Source organism: Gavialis gangeticus, unplaced genomic scaffold (genome assembly GCF_001723915.1).
Source record: "Gavialis gangeticus isolate Ggan-Ray unplaced genomic scaffold, GavGan_comp1, whole genome shotgun sequence".
Taxonomy (NCBI): Eukaryota; Metazoa; Chordata; order Crocodylia; family Gavialidae; genus Gavialis; species Gavialis gangeticus.
In genome coordinates, this window is record NW_017729008.1 from 6,072,814 (window position 1) to 6,095,379 (window position 22,566).

Genomic DNA, 22,566 nt, shown 5'->3' on the forward strand with positions numbered 1-22,566 from the left:
AAAACTGTTACTCCATTTACCAAATATAGGGTACAATTTCATTTTAAAATGCTAAACATTTTTTCAACCCTCATATCATCAGGTAAGCTTACTTCTGGGTGCCCCGACTGTCAAACATAACCTGAGAAATTTCTTCTAGGATGTCATGATCAGGGAACAAAAGTCTCACTTATAAAAGTATTTTCTTTATTTTTATAATTTAGCTGAACCAACACAAAACTGAATACTGTAAAGCAACAAAAATGTTGTAACATCTTTAATTGTTCTGTGTTTACTAAGTAAGGCTACTACACTCCCTTTAAAAATAAACTGAAACAAAACAGAAAGTTGATAGGATGAGGGCTCTGGCTCTTGAGTTCTACTAGTACAGTAACTGTATTTACCATCATTTATTGCATGACATTTTAAACCTGACATCAGTCATTTATAGTGCAGTCAGTCCATAACCCTTTTCAAGTGGCTGGGCTTTAATTGCTACTTTGACACTGGTAAAAACCCCTAAGATTAAATAAGAATATTGTATATATTTATTTTACTCAAAGACACAGTCACCTACAATTCATGGTTCCTGTAACCTCTGTATTTAATAAGCCTCAATATTCGAACAGGCCTTGAAAAAAAATCAGTTATTTTGTTCTTATATTTTTCTTCTATGATTGCTTGAGCAGTCTGTCTATAATTTTCTTTAGTAGCATAGAACTAGTATAATACTAAAAGTTAACTGGAGTATTAGGTAGCATACTACAGTGGAAATCTGGAGAAGTACTTAAAATCAGAATACATTTGCCAGAAAGAAGCTAACCTCAATTGTTGGTCTCATCATATCAGTACGTACCAAACCTCGTACATAGAAAGGTACAGTAATAGGGAGTAGGGAATTTTCTTTTTTATCATTTCTCCTCTTTTCTATGCTGCTCTAGCATTAATTTTCACTACCTGATAATGCTGACAAAGTGGGATTTCTACTGATGAGGTAAAACATTGAAACTGAATCAAGGAATAGGTTGCAAAATGACCTTTGTACTGTATCATGTAAAAGAGGGCTGGGAGAAGGAGAGAGAAAAATAACTCGGTATGAAAAGCAATGATTAAAATATTTTACACTCTATTTTACCAGTACATAAAGACAAAAAATGCCTTCCAACAGTGCAATGGTTGAATGCATTTATGTAATATAAACAACATTATTCTTTGCTTTTTCTACAGAGTCCTCTCTGGTCATGCTTTACATCCAGAACGTCCCAATGGAAGAAAGCAAACGACACCAGTCACTTCAGAAACAACTGAAGTAATAAAACACAACTTAACTCTGAACCACTTGTCATGACTGTCAGAGTTACCACGTTAATTGTTAAATAGGATTTTCTACAAATATACAACATATAAAAACTGTTAAATATATAACTTTAGGCTTTTCAAAATACATTTAATGATCTCTTTCAAACAAGTGTTACTTTTTTTTTTCTTTAATTTGCTTTCTGGTGCTAAATGGTGTATCAGATGAGACATAGGCCACAGATGACCAAACATGCTCTTTGCAAATACTGTATTATCCAACTTTAACTATCAAAAATGGAACTGTAGAAGAGGCATGTTTAACTGGTTAAAACTGAAAATGATTTTAGTACGAGAAAGTCAATCTAAGTACAGAGGAATAAAGGTGCCATGTAGACAGTTTGTATTCTTTTCATCTAAGTAGTTCAAACATAGGTCATTTTTCCCTCGCTGCTCCATTATGTTCTTTAGAATGTGTGTTTTTTTCAAAGCAGTTTTCTGGTTTAGTTTTTACTGCAGTGTCCCATAAAGACTTCTGCTGGACAGCAATATCTCAGCTTTGTGACAACTGAATTCATGTCTTTGTGGAGACCCCCTACATTTTAACGCAGATAACTTTGTTAACAGTAAGATTGTGTCCACTTTAAAATAGATTTTTCTCTTTGGTCTATCGTATATACTGAAAGTATAAGAAAATAAAAGCAATTCAGACAGTCCAGGGCACAAGAAGAGTTTCTCTTTTGCAACTCATTGTCCTCCCATAGACAAAACAGTCTTCTCTAAGGCTGATTGGGATGATACTCTTCAGTGTAGTAGACTCTTCAGATTAAAACATGTAGGTAACATCAAGTCCAGCAGTGGTGTATAACGCAGATGAAACGTTAACCATGAACTTTTTTGTATTGCTAATGCCCAGGCATATCTCGCATATCTATATTCCTTAGTCCAGTGATCCTTAGTATGGTAGAACAGACTTTAGCTCATAATGTAGAAGAATTATGCTGTCTTTTATGAGATACAGAGAAATAGACAGTTGAGTTGATGACATATAACAAATGATGATCCACAGCAGTGAAACTTGACTAAGTAGCTCACACAGAGCCTAGACCACTCCTACAAGGATTCTCTGTTGCTGTATTTGTCAGGAGACCTGTAAATCAATAAGAACAAATGAGTCAACATCTTACTTTACCATCTTGGCTATCTTTGCTTTCCATTACTTTAAAAGATACTGTACTGAGATTTCAAGGAACAAGTTAATGAACTGGAAGATATTTATTTCTTACTGCAAATATTTTCTGTGAGAAACAGTACAGAGATAGTCTATATACTTTATTTTTTATAAAAAAATGTAGTGCTATTTTAACCCTCATGCCTAGTTAAATTTAAAGTTCTATGAACATTTTCTAAACTGGCAGTTTACAACAGTTTAGCTATCACTGTCTACTAGGCCCCATGCACTCCCATTTTTAATTATATCATCATAGACTGTTCTTCTCTTCTAATATAATTGCATATAAAATGATCCAATTCATTTTACTATGGAGGTTATAATGCCTTCTGTCTTGTACAGCTAAGTCATGATAAAAACTGAAATAAAACAGTATATGTAGCCAGTAAAATGCAAGTATTTTTATACTAGAAGCGTCTAATATCTAATAATTGGTAGCATACCCCCGTTGCTCAGCACACTAATTTAATCAATACTGCCCTCTAGTGATGCCATTACAAGTACAAATTAATGAAAACATGTATATTAATAGACAATTTAATTAGAAAATTGTTTTTAATTGCAGGGGGAAAAAATACTCTAAAAGAATGAAACTGCAAAAATCATTGGCTAGTAAACCTGAAGAAATTTAAATGGGGTAAAAAGCATTAAAAAAGAAAGAAAAGGCAAGCTGAAAGTGAAACAATAGAACTAAGTTCACAATGAACAGAAAATAAGAACATGGAAGGCAGAAAGAACACAAGTTGTAAAGAAATGATTGATTTTCGTAACAACCAGGAGACAACCGGAAAAACTTACCCAGAATACAAGTTTATACATTATTTCTACATAACACAGTTATTGTTCAGAGCACAATAATTTAAGGTGTATTAAACAAACACGATTACTACAAAACATATGTTCAAATACTATCTTCTTCTTTGGCATTCTCAAATTCCCAAACAGTGAGAATTCTCATTAGTGATGAAAATACTCTAGAAAATAGTGAACATTGAATGTGAGAGAGCAAAACAAATAAGAATATCCAATTCATTTGGTTCAAACTGGGTATAAAATTTAGATGTATTATTTAACCTACTCCTTGGAGAGGTAAAGGAAAGCACCTTCCTACCTCCCAATTATTTTACTGACAGTTTGAAATATTTGTCTTCCTACTTCTCGCTCTCTGTGCACATATATATATATATGTGTGTGAGTGTCTGTGTATATATGTATGCATATGTATATACATATTCCTTTTAAGGCATAAAATGTATTTCATAGATTTCTGCTTTTATCCTCTCACCTTTTCCAGGAAAAAACACCCCAGAAATCTTGCAAACAGCCTTTCCTTTTCGGACTAGTGATCAGATCTCCAAACCTCATGGCCTCAGACAGGCTGAAGGCAAAAAACCTGGATGATTATTGTGGTATATTCCCTTTTTTATATATACATTCAGCAAAAAGAAATTATGTTAATGTTTTGCTTCTGTCAGATGTTTTGCTTCCCTTTTATGCTCCTCCTTTTGGTTTGCCCTGTTTCCCATAGTTCCCGTCCCATTGTACAGGCCTAGGATGATACTATCAACTTTTTAAACCTGAGGATTAATGTTTATGAAGAGTGGCCCATGAAGCAAGAGCTTTTAGATTGAATAGGTTTGAAAATAAACTATGACTCAATGAAGAATTAGTCTGACCTAGCTCAGTCTTTCCTGAATTTTGCTGGAAGGGCCTAAGCTAAAAAGCAACAGCATAAACTGCTGATGGACTGCATGGTCTTTTTATAGGGAGTTTCCATATTAGAGGTCCCAGGATAGAACAATGTTCAAATACATTCATACCAGGCACTTGTTGTTTTATCATTTCACAGATGTAAAAGTCTCCTTATTGGCTTGCTGTCCCTGACTTCCTTTTTCATTAAGATGTTGTGGGAATATGGTGTCACTTTAAAAAGATGACAGAGTAGAATTTTATATTTTGCAATGCCAGGTCAGGGTGGAGAAGAGAAGGTTGAAAAAATTGTTGACAAGAAGAAGACATATCAGAGAGGGAGATGACAACAACTTTGGACAATGACACGAGAAAAAATGGAATGAAAGGAAAGAAGAAAGTGGGAGGGTAGAAAAGGATGCTTAAACTTTTTTGTTAATGAAGGGAAGTGGAAGAGATGAGAAAAATGCTAGATAAAATGGACAGAGAGCATGAAGTGTTGTAGCAGGAGGAGGGAGTGTAAACCTGCCTTCTCATGTTCTTTCTGTTTTCCCTGCTCTTCATTCCTCATGTTCCAAAATAACCAACTGCTCATGACCCAGGCAGATTAAATGAGAGAACAGAGTGAGACCCTGAATGACCATAATGGACCCCTGTATGAAAAACTCTGCTCCATCCAACTAACAAGAGGTCTATGGTATTGGAAATAAGTTTAAAGGAAGAAAGAGACTTTCATGCTGTTCAGAATGCCGGTCCAGGTCACCTTATTACTGATACAGCTGCATTTAGTCTGTCATATGCTAAAATATGTTACATGCTATGCGAATAAAAAATTCAAGAAAAGTCCTGGGAATTCTACAACTGCATGGCTGCACTGGAATCCAGGCCTCCAATTCATTCCATGGTTCAGCATTGCCTTGTACCAGCCCAACCTTTCAAAATGGCATAGCTGATATAAGGATCAAAGATGAAATTCTGACTGTCCTGAAATCAATGGGAGTTTTACCATTGACTTCAGAGGACTCAGGATCCATCCCCAAGCCTTCAAAAAGTAGGTTTAAGACTTTCCAAAAGAGACTGCTAAGGAGTTCTTGGTACATATTGGCCATTGTGCGCTGGCACAGTAACCCTCCAGTACTATTACCTTCCCTTTCATCTCAACTGATTTTTCTGAGTTGCTGCTGAGGTTGTCTGTCGGAAATATTGGCATCTGATGTTTAAGGGACTGATAAAATCATTACGAACTTCATGGGTAGCATACTTCCCTATTATTGCCCACAGCTCAGTAAACATGCTCATCTCACATCCCTCCATTATGTGGAACATGAGGTAAAAGGAAAATGGAAAGGCCGTCTCTTGATTTTACCTCCCTCTCTTCTGTAAGGAGTCTCCCTTCCCCTGCAGAAAAGAAGCCTGCTCCATCTCTCAGATTTCTGCTTTGTTTCCAAACTTTCTGCAGAGTTTACAAACTTCTTCCCCAACTGAACCAGAGCTACTGAAGTGTTATTCTCATCAAAAGGGCCGAGGAAGAGCTTTTGTGGTTTGCAGGCATTGCTCCACAAGAGGATTTGCCATTCTTGGGGCCATGTCACACATTACACATAAGACATGTTAAGTGCACTCAAAATGCAAGCATTCATGCATTCGACCAGTAAAACTTGTGCTAAGTGCAACCATATCATAGCAAAGCTACACATCTTTGTGGGAAGAGTATCTCCAGATTGTATAAAGTAACACCTGTTTAGCTATCGTTGGACTGCTCCATAGAGATAATGCGAGATAAAGACTCCAGTGCAGTGCGGAAGCTGGGACTGGCGATCAGCTAATTGTTGGTCTGAGCTCCAAGTTCAGGACTCCCACACAGTGCCAGTTCAAAACTACCAGCAGCAGAGACTCTGCTCACTCCACAAATTCAGTTGCAATTGTGGAGCCCATGGCAGGAGTGGCACCCTTTCCTGGGCTTTGTTCCCCTGCCTCCCTCCAGTGGCAGAGGCCTGACTTGCCCCAGTGTGGGGGGTTGCATGTCCTCACAGGCAGATGTGAGAGCTGCAGCACCTGGTGCTGGGATCAGGGTCCAGGAGGTATGGCTCAGCCAGCTGAAGCCCCGTCCAGGGAGGCCTGAGATGTTAGTAAGAATTACGAGGCAACAGCTGAGAACACGTTCTAACTTTTAATATGGCACAGTAATGCTTACTACATCTCAGATAACACATGTGGTGAGTGTCCCATATGACAAGGCCCTTGATTTAAACTGAAGGTGGCCGAACAAGTTTGTCAGGAGCTGCAACTTTACCCCATCACAGGATGATCCTGAAATTTTAAGCCATCACCAACTGTCCACCAAGAGTCATATCTTATCGCACTAGTATTATGGATAACATCAGAGCTAGATCAAGAAACTGATACGATATATAAAGCAACACAGGCTACAGCAGATACAGTAAAATAAGCTTCTACTTTTGGCAGTACAACTGTACATCTAGAAGGCCATGTCTATATTGACCCCTTGCCAAAAAACAGATTTCTACTGAGAAACAAACCTCGCCCGCTCACTCACACTCGACAGTCACCAAATGTAAGACATGAGGCAGTGGAGCGGCCTTGAGTGTGTCCCAAGGAACACGTTGAGTGAAAGACAAGGAAGTCAAGACCAGGATATGCTCAAGATATCCAAACAATCCACTCTGCCTTACTATCAAGCTGGGTCACCATATCATGGGAGTGGATGGGGTTTGTTTCTTGGTAGTAGCTCCAGGCCCCTCAGGTAAACAGAACGGGCCTGACTTAAGACTCTTTACTTCACTCTGTCGTAGTGGTGGAATTAGACAGTTAATTGATATGCCAGAGGTTTCTCCTCACTATTTACTGAAGTAACCTGCTTCAAAACTGAATTTTTTGACTGTCTTACACGTCTTGATTTTTGTGTGTGTAAGCACTTTTTTTGTTTATGCAAGTACATGCTGTGAAAGATGTAGGGAATTGATTTTTTAAGGAGCCTCATTCTCAGGCTCTAATTTTGGGCCTGGAGTGAAAGGGTGTATATTGTCAATGATTAGACCTCTGCAGCCTGATTTAAAGCTTACTGAAATTAATGGAAATTTTTGTTTGCCTTCAGCGGGCTCTTGATCATCCTACTATCACACCATACTGTCATCTACACTTGCAATTAATTGACCCTGAATGAGATGCAAATTTAGAGGCTATTTAAAAAAAAAAATGGCCAAACACATTGGGTTCTGCACAGCTTACAGTAAGATGATTATGATATGCAGCTGCTCAGAGTTTGCGGTTGTCAGGTTCGGATGCATTAAACTAACATCTATCTTTTTTAAATTAACCTAACACCACCATCCAGAAACTCTGTTCTCTGCATTTATAAGTAGGGAAGTCCAAATGACCCTCATCTACAACCTGTCCCACAAAATACTGTCCAAGAAAAATGAGTGAATAGCTTAGCAGCTGTTTTCTTGGCTAGCTATTATGACACCACTCAAAGTATAACAAAAATAAAATATTTCCCATGGCTACAGAAGTATTATAGTTCATGGATGGTGTAAATATGTGCTAACAATAATTGAGCTATTAAAGCAATTATAACACATTGCCCTTAGTTCTTCTTATGTGGAACCAGAGCAAGAAGGAGACCTCTACGACACTGACCAAATGATGCAAAAAAAGCTAGGCCATAGTTCATTCCTGAGCAAAAAGAAAGGAAATATTAATTATCTTAAGGTGAAAATGTATGGTGGTCCTGTTACCTAATGTACTAAAATGAGCAAAGTATCTCACTATAGTATTTATGCTACAAATAAATAGTAACACACGGCAAATGTTTTTAGAACAAGGACCAAGTTTCAAGCATGTCTAAACTGCACTTTTGTTATATGAAATCCATATAACACACACACAAATGCACCACAAACTTGGCACAACTTTAGCAGTCTGACCTGGGCTGAGCTCTATGTTTTAAGAACAACAATGAAAGTCAGGAAATATAAATCAAAGATGAAGTCCTGTTACGTAGCAGCCAAGTACCCAATTTACACAAATGGCATGGGTGGTATAAGTGAGGGACTGTCCATCTCCCCTCTGGTCTTCCAGAATATGAGTTTCTAAACTATGATTTTTTTTCCAATCCTGATTTTGGAGGTTCTCTAGGGTACAAAACAATGTCACTGGTCATCTTCAGGGTTTTAATGTTGAATGGTTTATGCAATCGATACGTTTAACACTTTTCGTTATCTTTGAAAAACATCCTTGCTTTACTTGTCTGTTTTAGCTTAGTGTCCATCACTGGACTCTTTCAGCCTTGGTTCTTCTTTTTCCTCGCTTGTACTACTGTACAGGGAAGAAAGAAGAAACTTAACACAAATATAATTTAGAAAGATGGATATAGATTTGGCTGGCCTCTGCTTCAGAAAATCTGTTCATAACAGAAACAGTTTCAATGCTTTGTAACACCTGACAGATAAACAGTATGTCATTGCCCTCCGCTTCTGCAACTGTTTGCTCCAGGATTCTGAATAACCAAGCATGTATAATACAGAAACAGAGAGAGAACGGCACTAAGAAACTGACACTGCCTTGCAAGGTACCTTACGCTTCACAGGAATAAACATGTACATTTCTGGCAGTGATCCTAAGAGCAGCCCTAGCCTGTTCCATTTACGTGAACTGCCACAGTCCCTTGTGACAATTTATTCGGTTTCACCTCTTCCCTCTCCTTCCCTCCATGCTGTTCATATATGCAAATTGAGTTTTCAATGTTCAAAAAAGGACAAGTTAATCTAACCTTAAAGTGACTATGGCTATTAGGAATAGAAAAAAAGAAAGGAAGAAGCCTGAAATGCTTTGGAAAAGATGTACATTTATTATATGTCACTGGGCTCGCCACAGGGCAGCACATCTTAAAGAGTTCAATGGCTCTTAGCTCCTAGAGGATTGGAAATGTAATAAGGTAAGTTGAACTTCCTGGCTGTGTTTGTGGTTCAATGTTTATAAAGAGCAGCCTAGCATATTATATAGTCTATGCACAGGCATGCTCTCCATACATATATATTTTTCTCATAAGTTAGAATTCATGAGAAATATACGCCAGAGTGCAATTATTAACTTTCTTCCAAAAAAGCATGACATTTTAAAACATGGACTGTTTGTTTCGCTGTCAGCATTCAGAATGGGTAGAAACATAATTCACTTGTGGAAATAATAAATTAATAATCTAACAGGTGGATATTTCCCCATTATTATTGTCTTGATATCAGTAATTACTGCAGAAATCAAATAACAACTGTGCCCAGTATATTTTAAAACAGCAAGCCTGTCCCACCTCCAAGGTACCATCACCACCATTATGTTTATTATCTTTCTCTTGCGTGAAAAAGAAGGTGGCTATGTTACCAGTTTTTCACCTTTTTTAGAGTTGCAGAAACTTTAAATGCACTTTAAATGTCAGATTCCACAAGTGAATGAGATGGTGTCAACATGAAATTTTTTGAAACTCACTAATTTAAAGTAAAGATTCTGGCTTCCAGAATCTTTTATGCCCTTTTAATAGCGCAACCTGATTTTATTTTTTACAGTCACAGAAGGGCATTTTTAATAAGCAATTCCCTGCCCTTCTCTTAGTGCTTAAGATGGCCTTTTCATTAAGGTAGGGGGGATAGACTTGACAGATTAAAAAACTCCACTGGTTTGAAACTTTCTATCTTTCATAATGGAATTCCCCATTTTAGGAATGGGGGATTAGGACAATTTTCCAAGCCGGTAGAAAGTGTTAAGAGTTGTATTGCTATTAAAATGCAAAGTAGATCTGAAAAATGAGAAATACCTCTGACCTCCAAGTTCCTAAACTCTAGTAGCTTGTAACAATACTGAATATTGGATTTTCTAGCACAGTGTGATTTGCAAGGTGATGGTGTCTCTTTACATGGAGAAATAATCAGCCACAAGTGGGGATCCAGGAGGAGTGTGGTAGTGCAGTTGCACCCTGCTTTCCCTGTGCTGTGCATGTGCAATAAGCTCCAAGCTCATCACCTGGTCAGTGCATGCTGGGCTGATTGGCATGAGTTCTGGCTGAAGCCACTGATTTTGTGAGGCTCTAGAAACCAGGGTTGAGCACCACTGATGTTTGCCCTCCCCTTCCCATGCCCCATATGAATTCAGTGGCAGGGGGAAAAGAGGAGACAAGCAGTGGTGGTGGTCACCCCCTGGGCTCTAGAGTGGTATGAAAGCTCTGGCTCTGGCCAGAGTTCCTGCTGATAAGCTGGTGTGCTCACTGTGCGTGCAGAGTTCCTGAGTCAACACTGACATGCATCTGTGGCACAACCATAGGGGCCTATAGCCACAGCCCACTTGCCTCACCCCTGGATCTGCTGCTGATCTCCCATAATAGAATCTCATTTTTAATGATTCTGTGCATAAAGTCTCTCTCTGTATCTGATAAATATATGCCAAAGTACAATTGTTAACTTTCTTCCAAAAAAGCATGACATTTTAAGACCTGGACTGTTTCACTACCATTATTTAGAATGGATAGAAAAATAATTTACTTGCAGAAATAATAAACGAATATGCTAGCACATGGCTCTTTTCCCCATAATTACCAATAATTACCATAGAAATCAAATAACAACTGTGCCCAGTATTTTTTTTTAAAACTGCACGCTTGCCCCACTTCACAAGGTACCATCACCACCATTATGTTTATTATCTTGCTCTTCTGTGAAAAAGAAGGTGGCTATGTTACTACTCTGTCACCTTTTTTTTTTTTTTATTTTTTTTTTAGAGTTGCAGAAACATTAAGTGCACTTTAAATGTCAGATTCTACAACTGAACATATGGAAAAAGAAGAAGAGAAACACGATGCCTACAGGAGTTCCCTGGAGGAAGGAGCCAACTGGGGATTAGTGAAAATCTTCATTTGTTCCCTGGAAAAGGAAGCTAACCAGGACTTGATAAGAGATTCCAGGGGTGAGCCAGAAGAGTTTCCCAGAGAAGACTGAGAGCTGGGAGAGAAGCCTACTTGGAGAATTCAGGGCCAGAGGGCTGAAGACAGGTTAGTGTGGTGACTTTCCCAGTCTGGAAAGATAGAATTGGATGCCCAATAAACATCAATAGCAGAAGGGAAGCAGGACAGTTGTCTGCTGGATTTTCCTTGGTCTGAAACCTGGAACTGAAGGGCTGAAGGGGGATGGAGGAAAAGTAAGAAGGATTACTTGCTGACATCTCTTCATTGGTGAGCCTGAGACAAAGAAAGGAGGGTCAGGGCAAGCCACTGAGGGACCTGCCCATTGATCAGCTCAAGACAGAGAAGAAACAACTCCTCAGTGGAAAGGCTGGAAACTTCCTGATGGTGAGAGAAGGGAAGGACTACAGTGGATCAGTCTAGGTGGTCATCTGACAAAACAGAGTGAGAGTAACAAAATACCTAAACTTGCTGTAAACAGACTAGCTCAAGGATCTGCGACAGTCTAGCTCTGTGTCACATTCTCTTTACTACCACTTGCCAAGTAGGTATACCTTGAAAAAGCATTTTCAGGATGAGGGATGAGTACAAAAAAGAAAAGACAATGCCAGAACTGGGCCATGTGTGCTGTCGAACTGAGTTTTGAGTTTTTTAAGGCCTATAAGCTTAAAGAGAAAAGCAGACATTGAGTAGGGTTTTTAAGAGATTTGTGCACTGAGATAACATGCCACCACTGGTTTCTAACCGTATGAAAGACTAATGGTAGCTTCATTGAAAACTGAAAAGGCAGGTATGCCTTACAGCCCCAGGTAGGTGAGGCAGGGTTGGGGGGCTGTTTTCTAGAAGGAGCAGCAATGCAAAAAGTTAAGAATGTAACAAATGACATAATGTACAGATCAGCAACCTAGGGCCCATGGGCCAGATTCAGCCCATGAGCTATTTCATCAGATTTATTATCGCTCTTTAAATTGTCATGGACTTGAGATAATATATAGCTGTATGGAAAGCCTCATTTTGGCCTTCTCTACAAGTTACCTGAATCACACAATTACCAGGTTAATTGAGCAATTAATTTAGATGAGCTACATGAGTAAATTAACAATTACTCCATAAAAATTCCAACCAGCTATCAAGTTACTGCTCAAAAAACGTGTAATAACTTTATAGCTGGTTGCTATCAAATTTTAACTTGTACATGTAGCAGGGTCTCTGCAGTTGGGAGCCCTATCAACTGACTAGGCTCCCCCCATAGGGAGGTGCACCATGCGCAGCCAGGGCTGGGAGTCCACAGCTGAAATTACTCTCAGCCCTGGCAGAGTTTGGCAGCTGTGGACTCTTGGTTCAGGCAATGCCCCAAGGTTGCTGGGACCCACAGGCCTGCAGCTGCAGACAGTGGATCATGGCAATGGATGCTGGATTGTGGCAGCTGCAGGGCAAAGCTGAAATCTTCCAGCCCCAGGGGTCCATGGGATGCCCCCACAGCTGGGAGCTGTCAGCTGAGGAGGCTTGTCTGGATTGTTCATTAGATACCTTCATTACTCCTTTACCTGCACATGTAGAGGGTCCCATAGAAAGATTTGGTAGCTGACATACAATTTAAAGCTTTAAAAACTACTATTTTCTCTGCTTTTCTTTTACTGTCCAAATAAAAGCAATTGCAATATTAATGTGAGTGAAAGTACACAAGAACACCCAGAGGCTTCCCTCTGGGTAGCAAAAAAATAATCAGGGAATACAATTTTTGTGGTTTTTTTTTTTTTTTTTTTGAGGCTAGAAGAGGGATTCAGTACAAGTTAGCAATATGTCAAAGAGTTATTTTTAATATATATACATGCAGACTTTTGCACCTATATATAGCAAGAAGTGTTGCTTATCTGTTAACAAGATCTACTGCTTAATTTTTATTATACCCTTGTTGAAAAAAGTATCCTGGAGGAATTGTATGCATTAACAATGAAGTATTCATTAAAGATAATGGTCTTCTGTAGAGATAAAGTTTTCATTGCTGCAATACTATATCAATAGAAAAGTGCTTTTCATAGGGGAAGTGACATGAGTTTTAATTGCAATTGTTTTTAAATTTTACGTATTTATATTTTAAGCACTCTGAGCTGCTCAACTTAAAAAAAAGCATGTCTGCCAACAGCTGAACTCCGCAGACAAATCTAAATTGCTACTTTCCCTTCTCTAATTAGAGAAGAGAATTGTTCAGGGGCATCTATAGAGTGACATCTGATTGACAAGCAGCTGGTCTGGAGCAAGGTTGGTCTCACACTTGCAGTAAAAATAGGAACAGTGATTTCTTGAGATTGATTGTGAAAATAGTTAAACTTTAATGAATAATACATCAGAAGAAAGGTAGTGTTCTTTTGGAAAGGATGTTTAGGATATTTTATCCGTTAAAAGAGAAAATTCTGGCTCATAGTACACAAACTGTGGATAGGATGTTTTCTTGCTAGTGAAGGAGCTGAATAATCAGTGTTCGCCAGTGAGATATTATGCCTGTTTTATATATTCCACATGGCAATTTATTTATTAAGAAACAAAGTATGACTGGCCTCATTCCAAGAAAAAGCAAAAGTAGTGTGGTGCAGTAGGTGACCTCCAATGAGCAATCTTTATTGGCATGCCAGATGTAGGAGGAAACATATTCAAATTTCAGTGTGCTGAAGGCATCTATCTCTATCCTTTGAGAATGGGGTGAGGCTGGGGATGTAGGTGAAGGAGGAATGCACACATACATTAGGTAAAGAAAAATGCAAGATTTTTTTTTTCCTTTAGAGCAGGAGTCAGCAACCTTTTTGCTAAAAGCTGGCTGCCTCTTGGGACCCTGGACATTGCTGTGGGCACCTGAACCCTGGTTGCTGCTTCAGCTAACTATGCTCCTTGTGGAGGGCTGCTCTCTCACCCCTTCACTGTAGCTTCTGCTCACCATTGCTGCCAGAAAACCTGGCAAACAAGCATTTGTAGTGACTAATTTGACAGCGACAGTGAATAGAGGCCATGGGGATGCAGGGCAGGAGTGACAAAGCAGCCCTCTGCATGGAGCATGGTCAGCTGGAGCTGGAGCAGAAATCAGGATTGTCTTCCAGACCAGAAAACACAGACCAGATCAGACCTATAGGTGCTGTTGTTTCTTCATATCTAGATTTGGCCTGTGTGCCAAAGGTTGCCAACCCCTGCTGTAGCTTTCCAAAACAAGAGGGTGGCTTTGAAGAAAGTTCAAGTTGATGTGGACAGATACAAAGTGTGTACATGAAATGAAGCACCCACCTACCATCCTAGAAAACTACCTACAGCTGATCTGAGTCTTCACCCCCAGCATGGAGGCTGGGAATAACATTTTCTAAAATGGAAGTTTCTTGAATTTGAGGAACCAGCCTCCAGCACAGATTTCTACAAACTAGATTTTGAAGTTCAGCACTTAAACTGCACTAGTTAACTCTTTGTTCTACTTAAAAGAACTTACTCCTGGATCCTCATTCAATCATGAAGCTCTCTGGCTTAACTGAATCTGCACGTCATCTGTTTGATAATGTTTAGATCATAGTTTCAGAGGTTTTGTATACTATGGAGTATATTTGCCTTGTGCACGATTCCCCTTCTGGAAATCCTAGTTCTTTTTAAAATGTTCCTCATTCCTAAGTTACACTAGAACAACTAACTCCTACAGGGACTCCCTATTCTGCAGTGCTAATTTCATCTTTTAAAGATGACTGGGGAACAGAATCAAGAAACTTACATTTACCTATCCTTAAAAATGTTAGTATAGTCCAAATTCAACCCACAGGCAAGTATATGCTCCCTTCCTGTTCCCAAAAGCAGGAAACCCATACAAGCCTCTACAGGAGCATTTTGGTCCTTCCGTTTTATTTAAGAAACAGGAAATAAAGAATGTTATATGTACCTTTGTGTTACACTCTCTTAATCATATATATTTCAGTTATATATATTCATGACAGAGCGCTAAGGTGGTGTGTGAGAGAAAGGGAAGAGAACATGGATAGGACATGCAGGCCTACGCACAGGAGACAGTCTCTACCCCCCGCAAATTAGCCAATAAAAACATCTTTTAGTCTCCCAATGATAAAGCAGGCACCTGGAAAGACTACAGTCAAGGATAAGTTCTGTTTAACATAATAATGACATTTACACCTAAATGCACATTAGAGATGTATACAATACAGTAGTTCAAAAACCAACCAGTGTGTCGCTGTCTATCAGAGGCAGAGCCCTGTGTATTGTGCAGCATATTGGATCTAAATTCTTTGGCAAGATCCCCAATACCCCCTGGTTTCTGTGGAATTTTGGCAAGGAGTTCAGTGGTGGTCAGTTTTCTGCAGCAGAATGAAATAGAAAACACAGTAAAAGAAATAAATAAAACAAACCGTGGCAAACTTCAAGGAAATGTTAACTCTGTAATTTACAAAGAAAATTTACATGTGTGCTCATACAAAGGGCAAAACTTAAGAAAGCAAACCCAATACAGTGAATTCCCCTCTCCTCCCACACACAACCATATAAGTGCTGGGAGAGATGCATCTTGCTTGGCATGCTCCATATGCAATGCGACAAAAATGGGGTGAGCCTTTCTGCATCCCTAACTCCATGCAGCACATGGCCTTCCACATGCTTTGCCCCTGAGCCAGCTTCTCTTTCCTGAGACTGACATTTTGGTTCCTCGGTGCCCCTTCTCCGCTCCCTCTGCCCAAGCAGCACTTTACCACCGCTCTTCTACATGAGGACACCATGCCAGTGAGGTAGCATTTTCTAGGGGCCCCAATCAAGGAGAAAATTCCACTGCTACTTCTGTGACTACACCGTATCAGACAAGAGGACATGATCACAGAACAAGCATCATAGTATGTAGAGAGCAAAGCATGTCATAACACGTGTTTCATACAGTGCTTTTTTTTTTTTATTTTATTTTTTTTTAGATACAACTGTGAAGATTTATCATTTTTCAGACTTCCTTTCATATTAGGAAACTGAAAAAATTAACAGTCAAACCTGAGAATAAAGCAAGTTACTGAGTGATTCAAAGAATACTTTTGTAGTAAATCAAAGCAGTATGCACTCTCTCTCTTCTTTGCTTGTCCTAATGGTAGGTGTAGAATTGACCTTACTGGGTCACAAAACAGTTACACAGATGAAATGTAATGAACCTGAGAAGCAAACGAGCTTCAGGTGAAGACAGGAACCAAGATACTGTAGTGACAATGTCATTAGTCAAACCAGAATGGTACGCTCTCTGCTATTTATCACTGTGCTATTTTTGAGTTGATAATCAAATGCAAAGATCAACTCCTAGAACCCATTAGCATGAAACTTGTTCTCAACTTTGAAATGGTGTTCTCTTCTTTTTAATGGGAGGTTTGATTTTTAAAAACTTCATAGATTTTATTCCTCACAGTTTTCGTCAAATTCTACGAAAATAAGAAAAGTTTGAAATTCCTCAGTTGCTGACAGCTTTAAGTTATTGCTTTCTTGGATTTGGGGTGGCTATGAGAGGAGTGTTTTAGAAGAGATGGGAGAGAGAGCTACAACTGTGTCCTACCACTTACAAGATAGTGCAGTCAAATCTACGACATTTGCCTTGAAGAATTAGATGTAGCTCAGATGATGCTAGTGGATAAAACACCATTGTGAAAGCTCAGACAGGTGCCAAAGGGCAATTACATAAATGAGAGACAGTACGACGGTGCAAAAAAAAATAGGGAGGAGAAAGTATCACTGAATCTGCCAAATACCAGAAATATTAGTAGGAAGAATTCAAGCCTAACCTTTTACAATAAGGAACCAAGTACAGATGCCAAGCATGAAAGGACTAATACAAAAAATTCAGTAGTTTGACAGGCCACTAGCTGGTGCTTATACTGCTATCAGAAGATATCTATTTGTGTCCTATTCCCATGTTCTAAAAGAAATGATGTGGTGAGAGTATTGGGGAGGTGTCATACTCTTAGGGTTGATTAGGAAGGAGTGCCTTTTGTTGCAGCACTGACCCTTTTGATTAAAAGGGAAGTGAAGAAGAGAGTCTCATTCTGGCAGATAAAGATATTAAAAGAAAAGGGTGAAGGGAAAAGAAAATATAAAGAAGGGTCTTGAGAAAAGATGAGCATTTGACAGCATAAGTGGGACTCACTGGAGTCCTACAACCACTACTTTGTAAATGGTATAAAAGACAAGATGTAAAATACAGCCCTGCTTTGGGATGACATTACAGTTGGTCAACAGGACCTCTTGAAGGTGCTGTACTTGAGATCTCCATTTATCTTCTGCCCATGTACAGTACAAATTCATCCATCACATGAGGGGCCAAGCTCTGCTCACCTGGCAGGGTTTCTGTTGGTGTTAGCCCTTTCTAGATCAGGTCAAGCATCTCTTTCTAGAGCAGGTCAGACATTTTTAATGGTTTCATTGAATCAATTCTCTACCAAAAATGCAATTTGGGATACTGTTTTTTGCAAAATCATATTAATTTGGTCAATACTTCCTGAGAAGAGAATGTATTTTAAATAAGCATTATTTTGAAAGGCTTTATTTTGGAGAAAAATAAAATTCAATATTTAAAAATGTACTGTTTTTTCATTTGAATTATGCTAATTTTGCACTATTGAATGCCAGATTTTGTTCTGCATAATATGACATGACATAATGGCTGATATATTCCACTAATTTTATATGTTGATTAACGTTTGTTAGTAGTACTGACTGAAACTCTTATTGTTTTCCAGCTGGAAGTGTTTCCTGTTTTTGTTATAGTGAAACAACACCTTGAACAAGAAAATAAGATAAGCATCTAGCTTACAAAAGAGAAGAGCAGCTGTTTTCATTGTGCTTGCAAAAAACAATTTAACACACTGAAATTTTTGTAAAATGAAATGAGATAAGCATTTAGTGTACCAAAAAGGAGCCACTGTTTTCAATAACTTGGAAAAAGAATTTCAAAAGTAAAAACAGCAGATCATCTAAGTAGTTCATTGTGTGCTTAGCTTTTTTTATAGTTCAAACTATTAAAGTTTCAAATTGCTTCATTACACCACAATATAGGAAGTTGTTTTTTTTTTAAGATAAAAAATGTTTCAACCAAAATAAATTATTTTAACATGGTAGCAGTATTAGTCCATAATATGATATGTAATATATTGACATGACTTGACAAATATGCTATATTATGCACTACTACTGACATATAATCAGATAATTAAAAACAGTAAGTTTGGAATAAAATATTGTTCTTAAATGAGACTGAATTTGATATTTTTTCCTTTTCTGAAAATAAGCATTATCAGAATTTCCTGTTCATGATGTGTTTAAAAAAGTATTGTTTTCACTGTTTTGAAATAAAAATGGATTTTAAAATGCTGAAATTTCTGTAGAACAGAAAATTCCAAGTTTCAACCAATATTTATCCTTGCATACACTGGCTGTAGGGTAGATATGGAGCTTATAAACCAACTAAATATGATACATGGAGAGCATAAGCCATCAGGAACAAGTCTGTCCTGGCTTATAGGTAGCTCACAACCTCAAACAGCATCTCTCAAGTAACACACTAATTAATTCCCAGCCTCATCAGGGCACCAGGCTTTGCACAGTGCACCCAAAAGCTTGCTGTGCCCTCACATCAATACAGACCACATCATCACTGGACCTAATAACAAAGAGTACACCTTGAGGTTCATTCACCTGCAATTCTACCAATATCACATATGTCACCACCTGCTTATGGTGCCCCTCTGCTGTCTTCATCAGACAGTCATAGTGAGCTCTACATAATGTATAAGAATGAATGAACACCACTCTGACACGAGCTGCAAAAAGACACAAAGGCCTGTGGCAGAACGCTTGAACCTTCCTGGACATTGCATTGCAGACTTCAGGATTGCTGTTCTCAGGCAGTAAAATTCAAAAAGCCAGCTTGAACAGGAAACTGCATTCGCAAACTGGACTGTACTAAGTATGGTTTAAACAGGGACTGTGGATTTTTACCCCACTACCTGATTAGCTTTTGTGACCACTTTGTTCGTATGGGTTCTTCACTTGTTTGCCTCTCCCAGCACTGTTCCCCTCCCTCTTTCTCCCTTCCCTCCCATCCTTTCACTCCTCCCTTCCCTTTTGTATTCGAATCACTCATTCCACTTTATACACTGATCTGTGCTGTCCCTTCATAGCATCTGATGCAGTAAACTCGAGTTCATGAAAACTTATGCTGTCTATTTATCTTATTTATCCTTTAAGTTGCATAACTCCCCTACCTTCAGTCTAACTTCAGAGTAAGATGGCTAGCTACCTTTCTATGCACTGTGTGTGTCTGGCTTCTGTGTAAGGGCAATGGAAATTTGAAAGACTCTTTTCTCCCTCCACATCATAAAACTTCCAGGAACAAACACAACCTGACCCAAAGGCCTTTTCATATTCTTAGAGGGTATAGATCTCATAGATGTCATAGAAATTAGGGCTGGAAGGGGCCTCGGAAGATTGAGTCCAGCCCCACCCCACAAAGGGCAGGAAGTCAGCTGGGGTCATAGGATCCCAGCAAGATAAGCAACCAAATTTCTCTTGAAGGCGTTCAATGTAGGTGCTTGAACCACCTCCGATGGCAGGCTATTCCAGACCTTGGGGGCTTGGACAGTAAAGAAATTCTTCCTTATGTTCAGCCTGAAATGGTCTTGCAGTAGTTTATAACCGTTCGACCTCGTCATCCCTTGGGGTGCTCTGGTGAACAAACATTCCCCCAGATACTGGTGGTCACCCCTGATAAACTTCTAGGTGGCCATTAGATCACCCCTGAGCCTGCGCTTTTCCAGGCTAAAGAGCCCCGTGGCGCTCAGCCTGTCGTTGTAAGGTCTGTTTTCCTGACTTCTGATCATGTGCATGGCTCTTCTCTGGACTCTCTCAAGCTTCTCCACATCCTTTTTGAATTGTGGAGCCCAAAACTGGACTCAGTATTCACTTATATGACTTCCAACTAGCAATGCAAATATAAATTCTTGTTTTACTCACTGTTTATATACAAAAGCCAAAACACAGGGAAGTCACATATCTGTTTAATGTAAAATACTTTCATAATGACATTTCCATTTTAAGGTAAACTTCTGGTGAATGGTATAATACTGGTCCTCTCCTTAAATAGTAGAGGTGCATGTTCCACCAATAAAAGCCACTCTGATCCTGGAAACCTTTGTTCAAAAACTGGCACTGTGCTGGACCAGAACTCTGACATCTGGAACTCTTTGGGCTAACTCCAGATTACAGGGGAAAAAAACAAGATTTTGCCAGAGGTCATCTTTTTCAAGGATGGGCCAGGTGCCCATGGCCAAAAACAAACTGCAGTTAAGCAGTTTGCTGTCCAAATTCAGAGGCAGAATGTCTTGAAAATGATCCCATCATTCCTCCTGTTGGCAACGTCATATGCACTTATGGGATATATTGTTGTCTGGGAAGCCAAAGACAGCATTTAAATATGAAAAAAAAAGATGGTTTCTCAATGGATTATAAGTAAACACAACCCAACAGCTGAAGATTTAGATCCTATTAATGTCACCAGAGATAAATATATTTTCATTTAAAGCCTGCTACATGGTTTGATCTAAAAATCAGTGCCAAGATGCATCATAAGATGTCAATTGCCATTTGCTGTGCTAATTTGAGACATTTTGTATTTCAATGTAAGTATACTCTTATACCACTCTGCAATTCTGCAAACCATCAAAGCTGGCTTATTTCCCAGATATCTCCTTGTTAGAATATCCTCATCCTGAAAAACATAATTTATACAGTATTAAAGTATAAAGGTATACAAGGAGCCAATAACTGGGAAGTTTAATAAGAAGTGCATGCAATCACAATTTAAGAAAAATAAATACTCCTAACTGAACTACCGGGGACAAAAGTGATCCAGGTCAACTTTTACTGTGACCTAAAAAGAGCCCTGGGCATCTAGAGTATTTGGGGGTGGGGGGTGCTTTAATTAGAGCAGCTCTGAGAGCCACTCTAATTAAAGTGCCCACAGTGTCTTGCATATACAGCATCCCGTGCTTCAAAATGGTGGCGGAGGTGCTTTAACTAAAGCTTATTTGACAAGTTGTAGTTAAAGCACCCCCACCACCATTTTGAAGCATGGGGATGCTGAATACATGAGACACAGAGGCTGGTAAAGCGTGTTAATTAGTACGCTGCAGCAGTTTCTATCAATCTAATCAAGTAATTACAGCACATCAAAGCAGCATCCCTGCATGTCTACAGGCACCCCTAGATTTAGGCTTCTGAATGCTTATTTTGCAAAATAATTCAGTTTGAGAAACTAAAGTCCTAATTCCTTTGAACAATCCATTGCAATCTACTTCATATGTTGTGCAAACTCTGCCTAAGTCTCACAAAAGACCTGATTTGTTATGTCCCCTCAGACCTTACAAGTACATTAATGTATTTTAGGTTAAACAGTCATTGGATAAAATACCAAAAACAATGCTGGCAGCAGGGACTGGAGACAAAAACTCTTTTCCCCCAGCTGACTACCCTCAACATTGGACAACAGGCTTAGGCTCCCTTGTACCTGCTTTCTTTCTGGCCCTATAACTTGCAATCCTTTCTACCTAGTAGTCCAACTTCAGCAGGAATGGTAGAGAGTGCTCCCTGCTCTTGAAGGGGGAGTCCTTGGTTCAATGCCTTTCTCAGTTTGAGGTAGGTAAATTTATATCTTCATTTTCTGGGAGGCTCTGATCACAGGTTAGCCACAAGTCTGGGGTAGGCACATTCTCCACCCTCCTGCTGAAGATGGGCTACTTTGTAGCCAGAGACAGCAAGTAAGAGAAAATATGATATGGTACTTTGAAATTCTGCTCTCTGCTTCAAGGCCTGCTTAAGAATTTTGAATTAGAGAGACTTTGGCTAAAACAATGTTGAAAACAGAGACTGGAACCTAGGTTTCCTCTGTCCCATGCAAATGGCTCACTTGGCTACTGAGTCATGTGCCCTCTTACTTCACTCTGGTCCCACTGGATCTGCTGGTTCCTAGTTTGTGACTGGACATATGTTTTGGTGTGATAGGCACTGAACCACTCAATTATGCCAAGACTGCAACATCTTCTGGTATGTTTAGAAGCAGAAAATTAGGAAATTAAGGAACATTATTAGTGAAAACTTAGTTGTTTACTGACTCTCAGATTCCTAAGAGGCTAGGCTGGTTTTGTAGCTCTCATTGTTGGCCTTAGGTGCCTAAATTCTGCCCAGGACTCACTTCAGGTTCCTTCATACTTTTAAAGACCCAGGCTATATGCTGTGTGTGCCACAGGGTTGTTGGCCAGCCTAAGGGTGCCTACAGACATTTAGGGGTTGTGTGCTTACTCATGGCTAAGGAGGCTAGATAATCACCTAGCCGGGGTTGTTTGACCCCAGT

At 39.1% G+C, this 22,566-nt stretch overlaps 1 protein-coding gene across 7 annotated transcripts in view; it reads right to left on the reverse strand.

Annotated features, from left to right (window-relative positions):
* Positions 1 to 224: 224 nt before the first annotated feature.
* Positions 225 to 22,566, reverse strand: part of FAM19A5 (family with sequence similarity 19 member A5, C-C motif chemokine like) — an 854,206-nt gene continuing 831,864 nt past the window's right edge. For 3 of the 7 annotated variants that reach the window (XM_019509359.1, XM_019509356.1, XM_019509362.1), the window contains 3 exons: positions 15,366 to 15,499; positions 3,792 to 3,884; positions 225 to 2,425 (listed from right to left, as the gene is read on the reverse strand). In XM_019509359.1, the coding sequence (XP_019364904.1) occupies positions 15,482 to 15,499 (18 nt within the window). In that variant the 3' untranslated portion in view covers positions 225 to 2,425; positions 3,792 to 3,884; positions 15,366 to 15,481. The remainder of the gene's footprint in view (positions 2,426 to 3,791; positions 3,885 to 15,365; positions 15,500 to 22,566) is intronic. The other 4 variants (XM_019509361.1, XM_019509358.1, XM_019509360.1 and 1 more) reach the window with 3 other exon arrangements.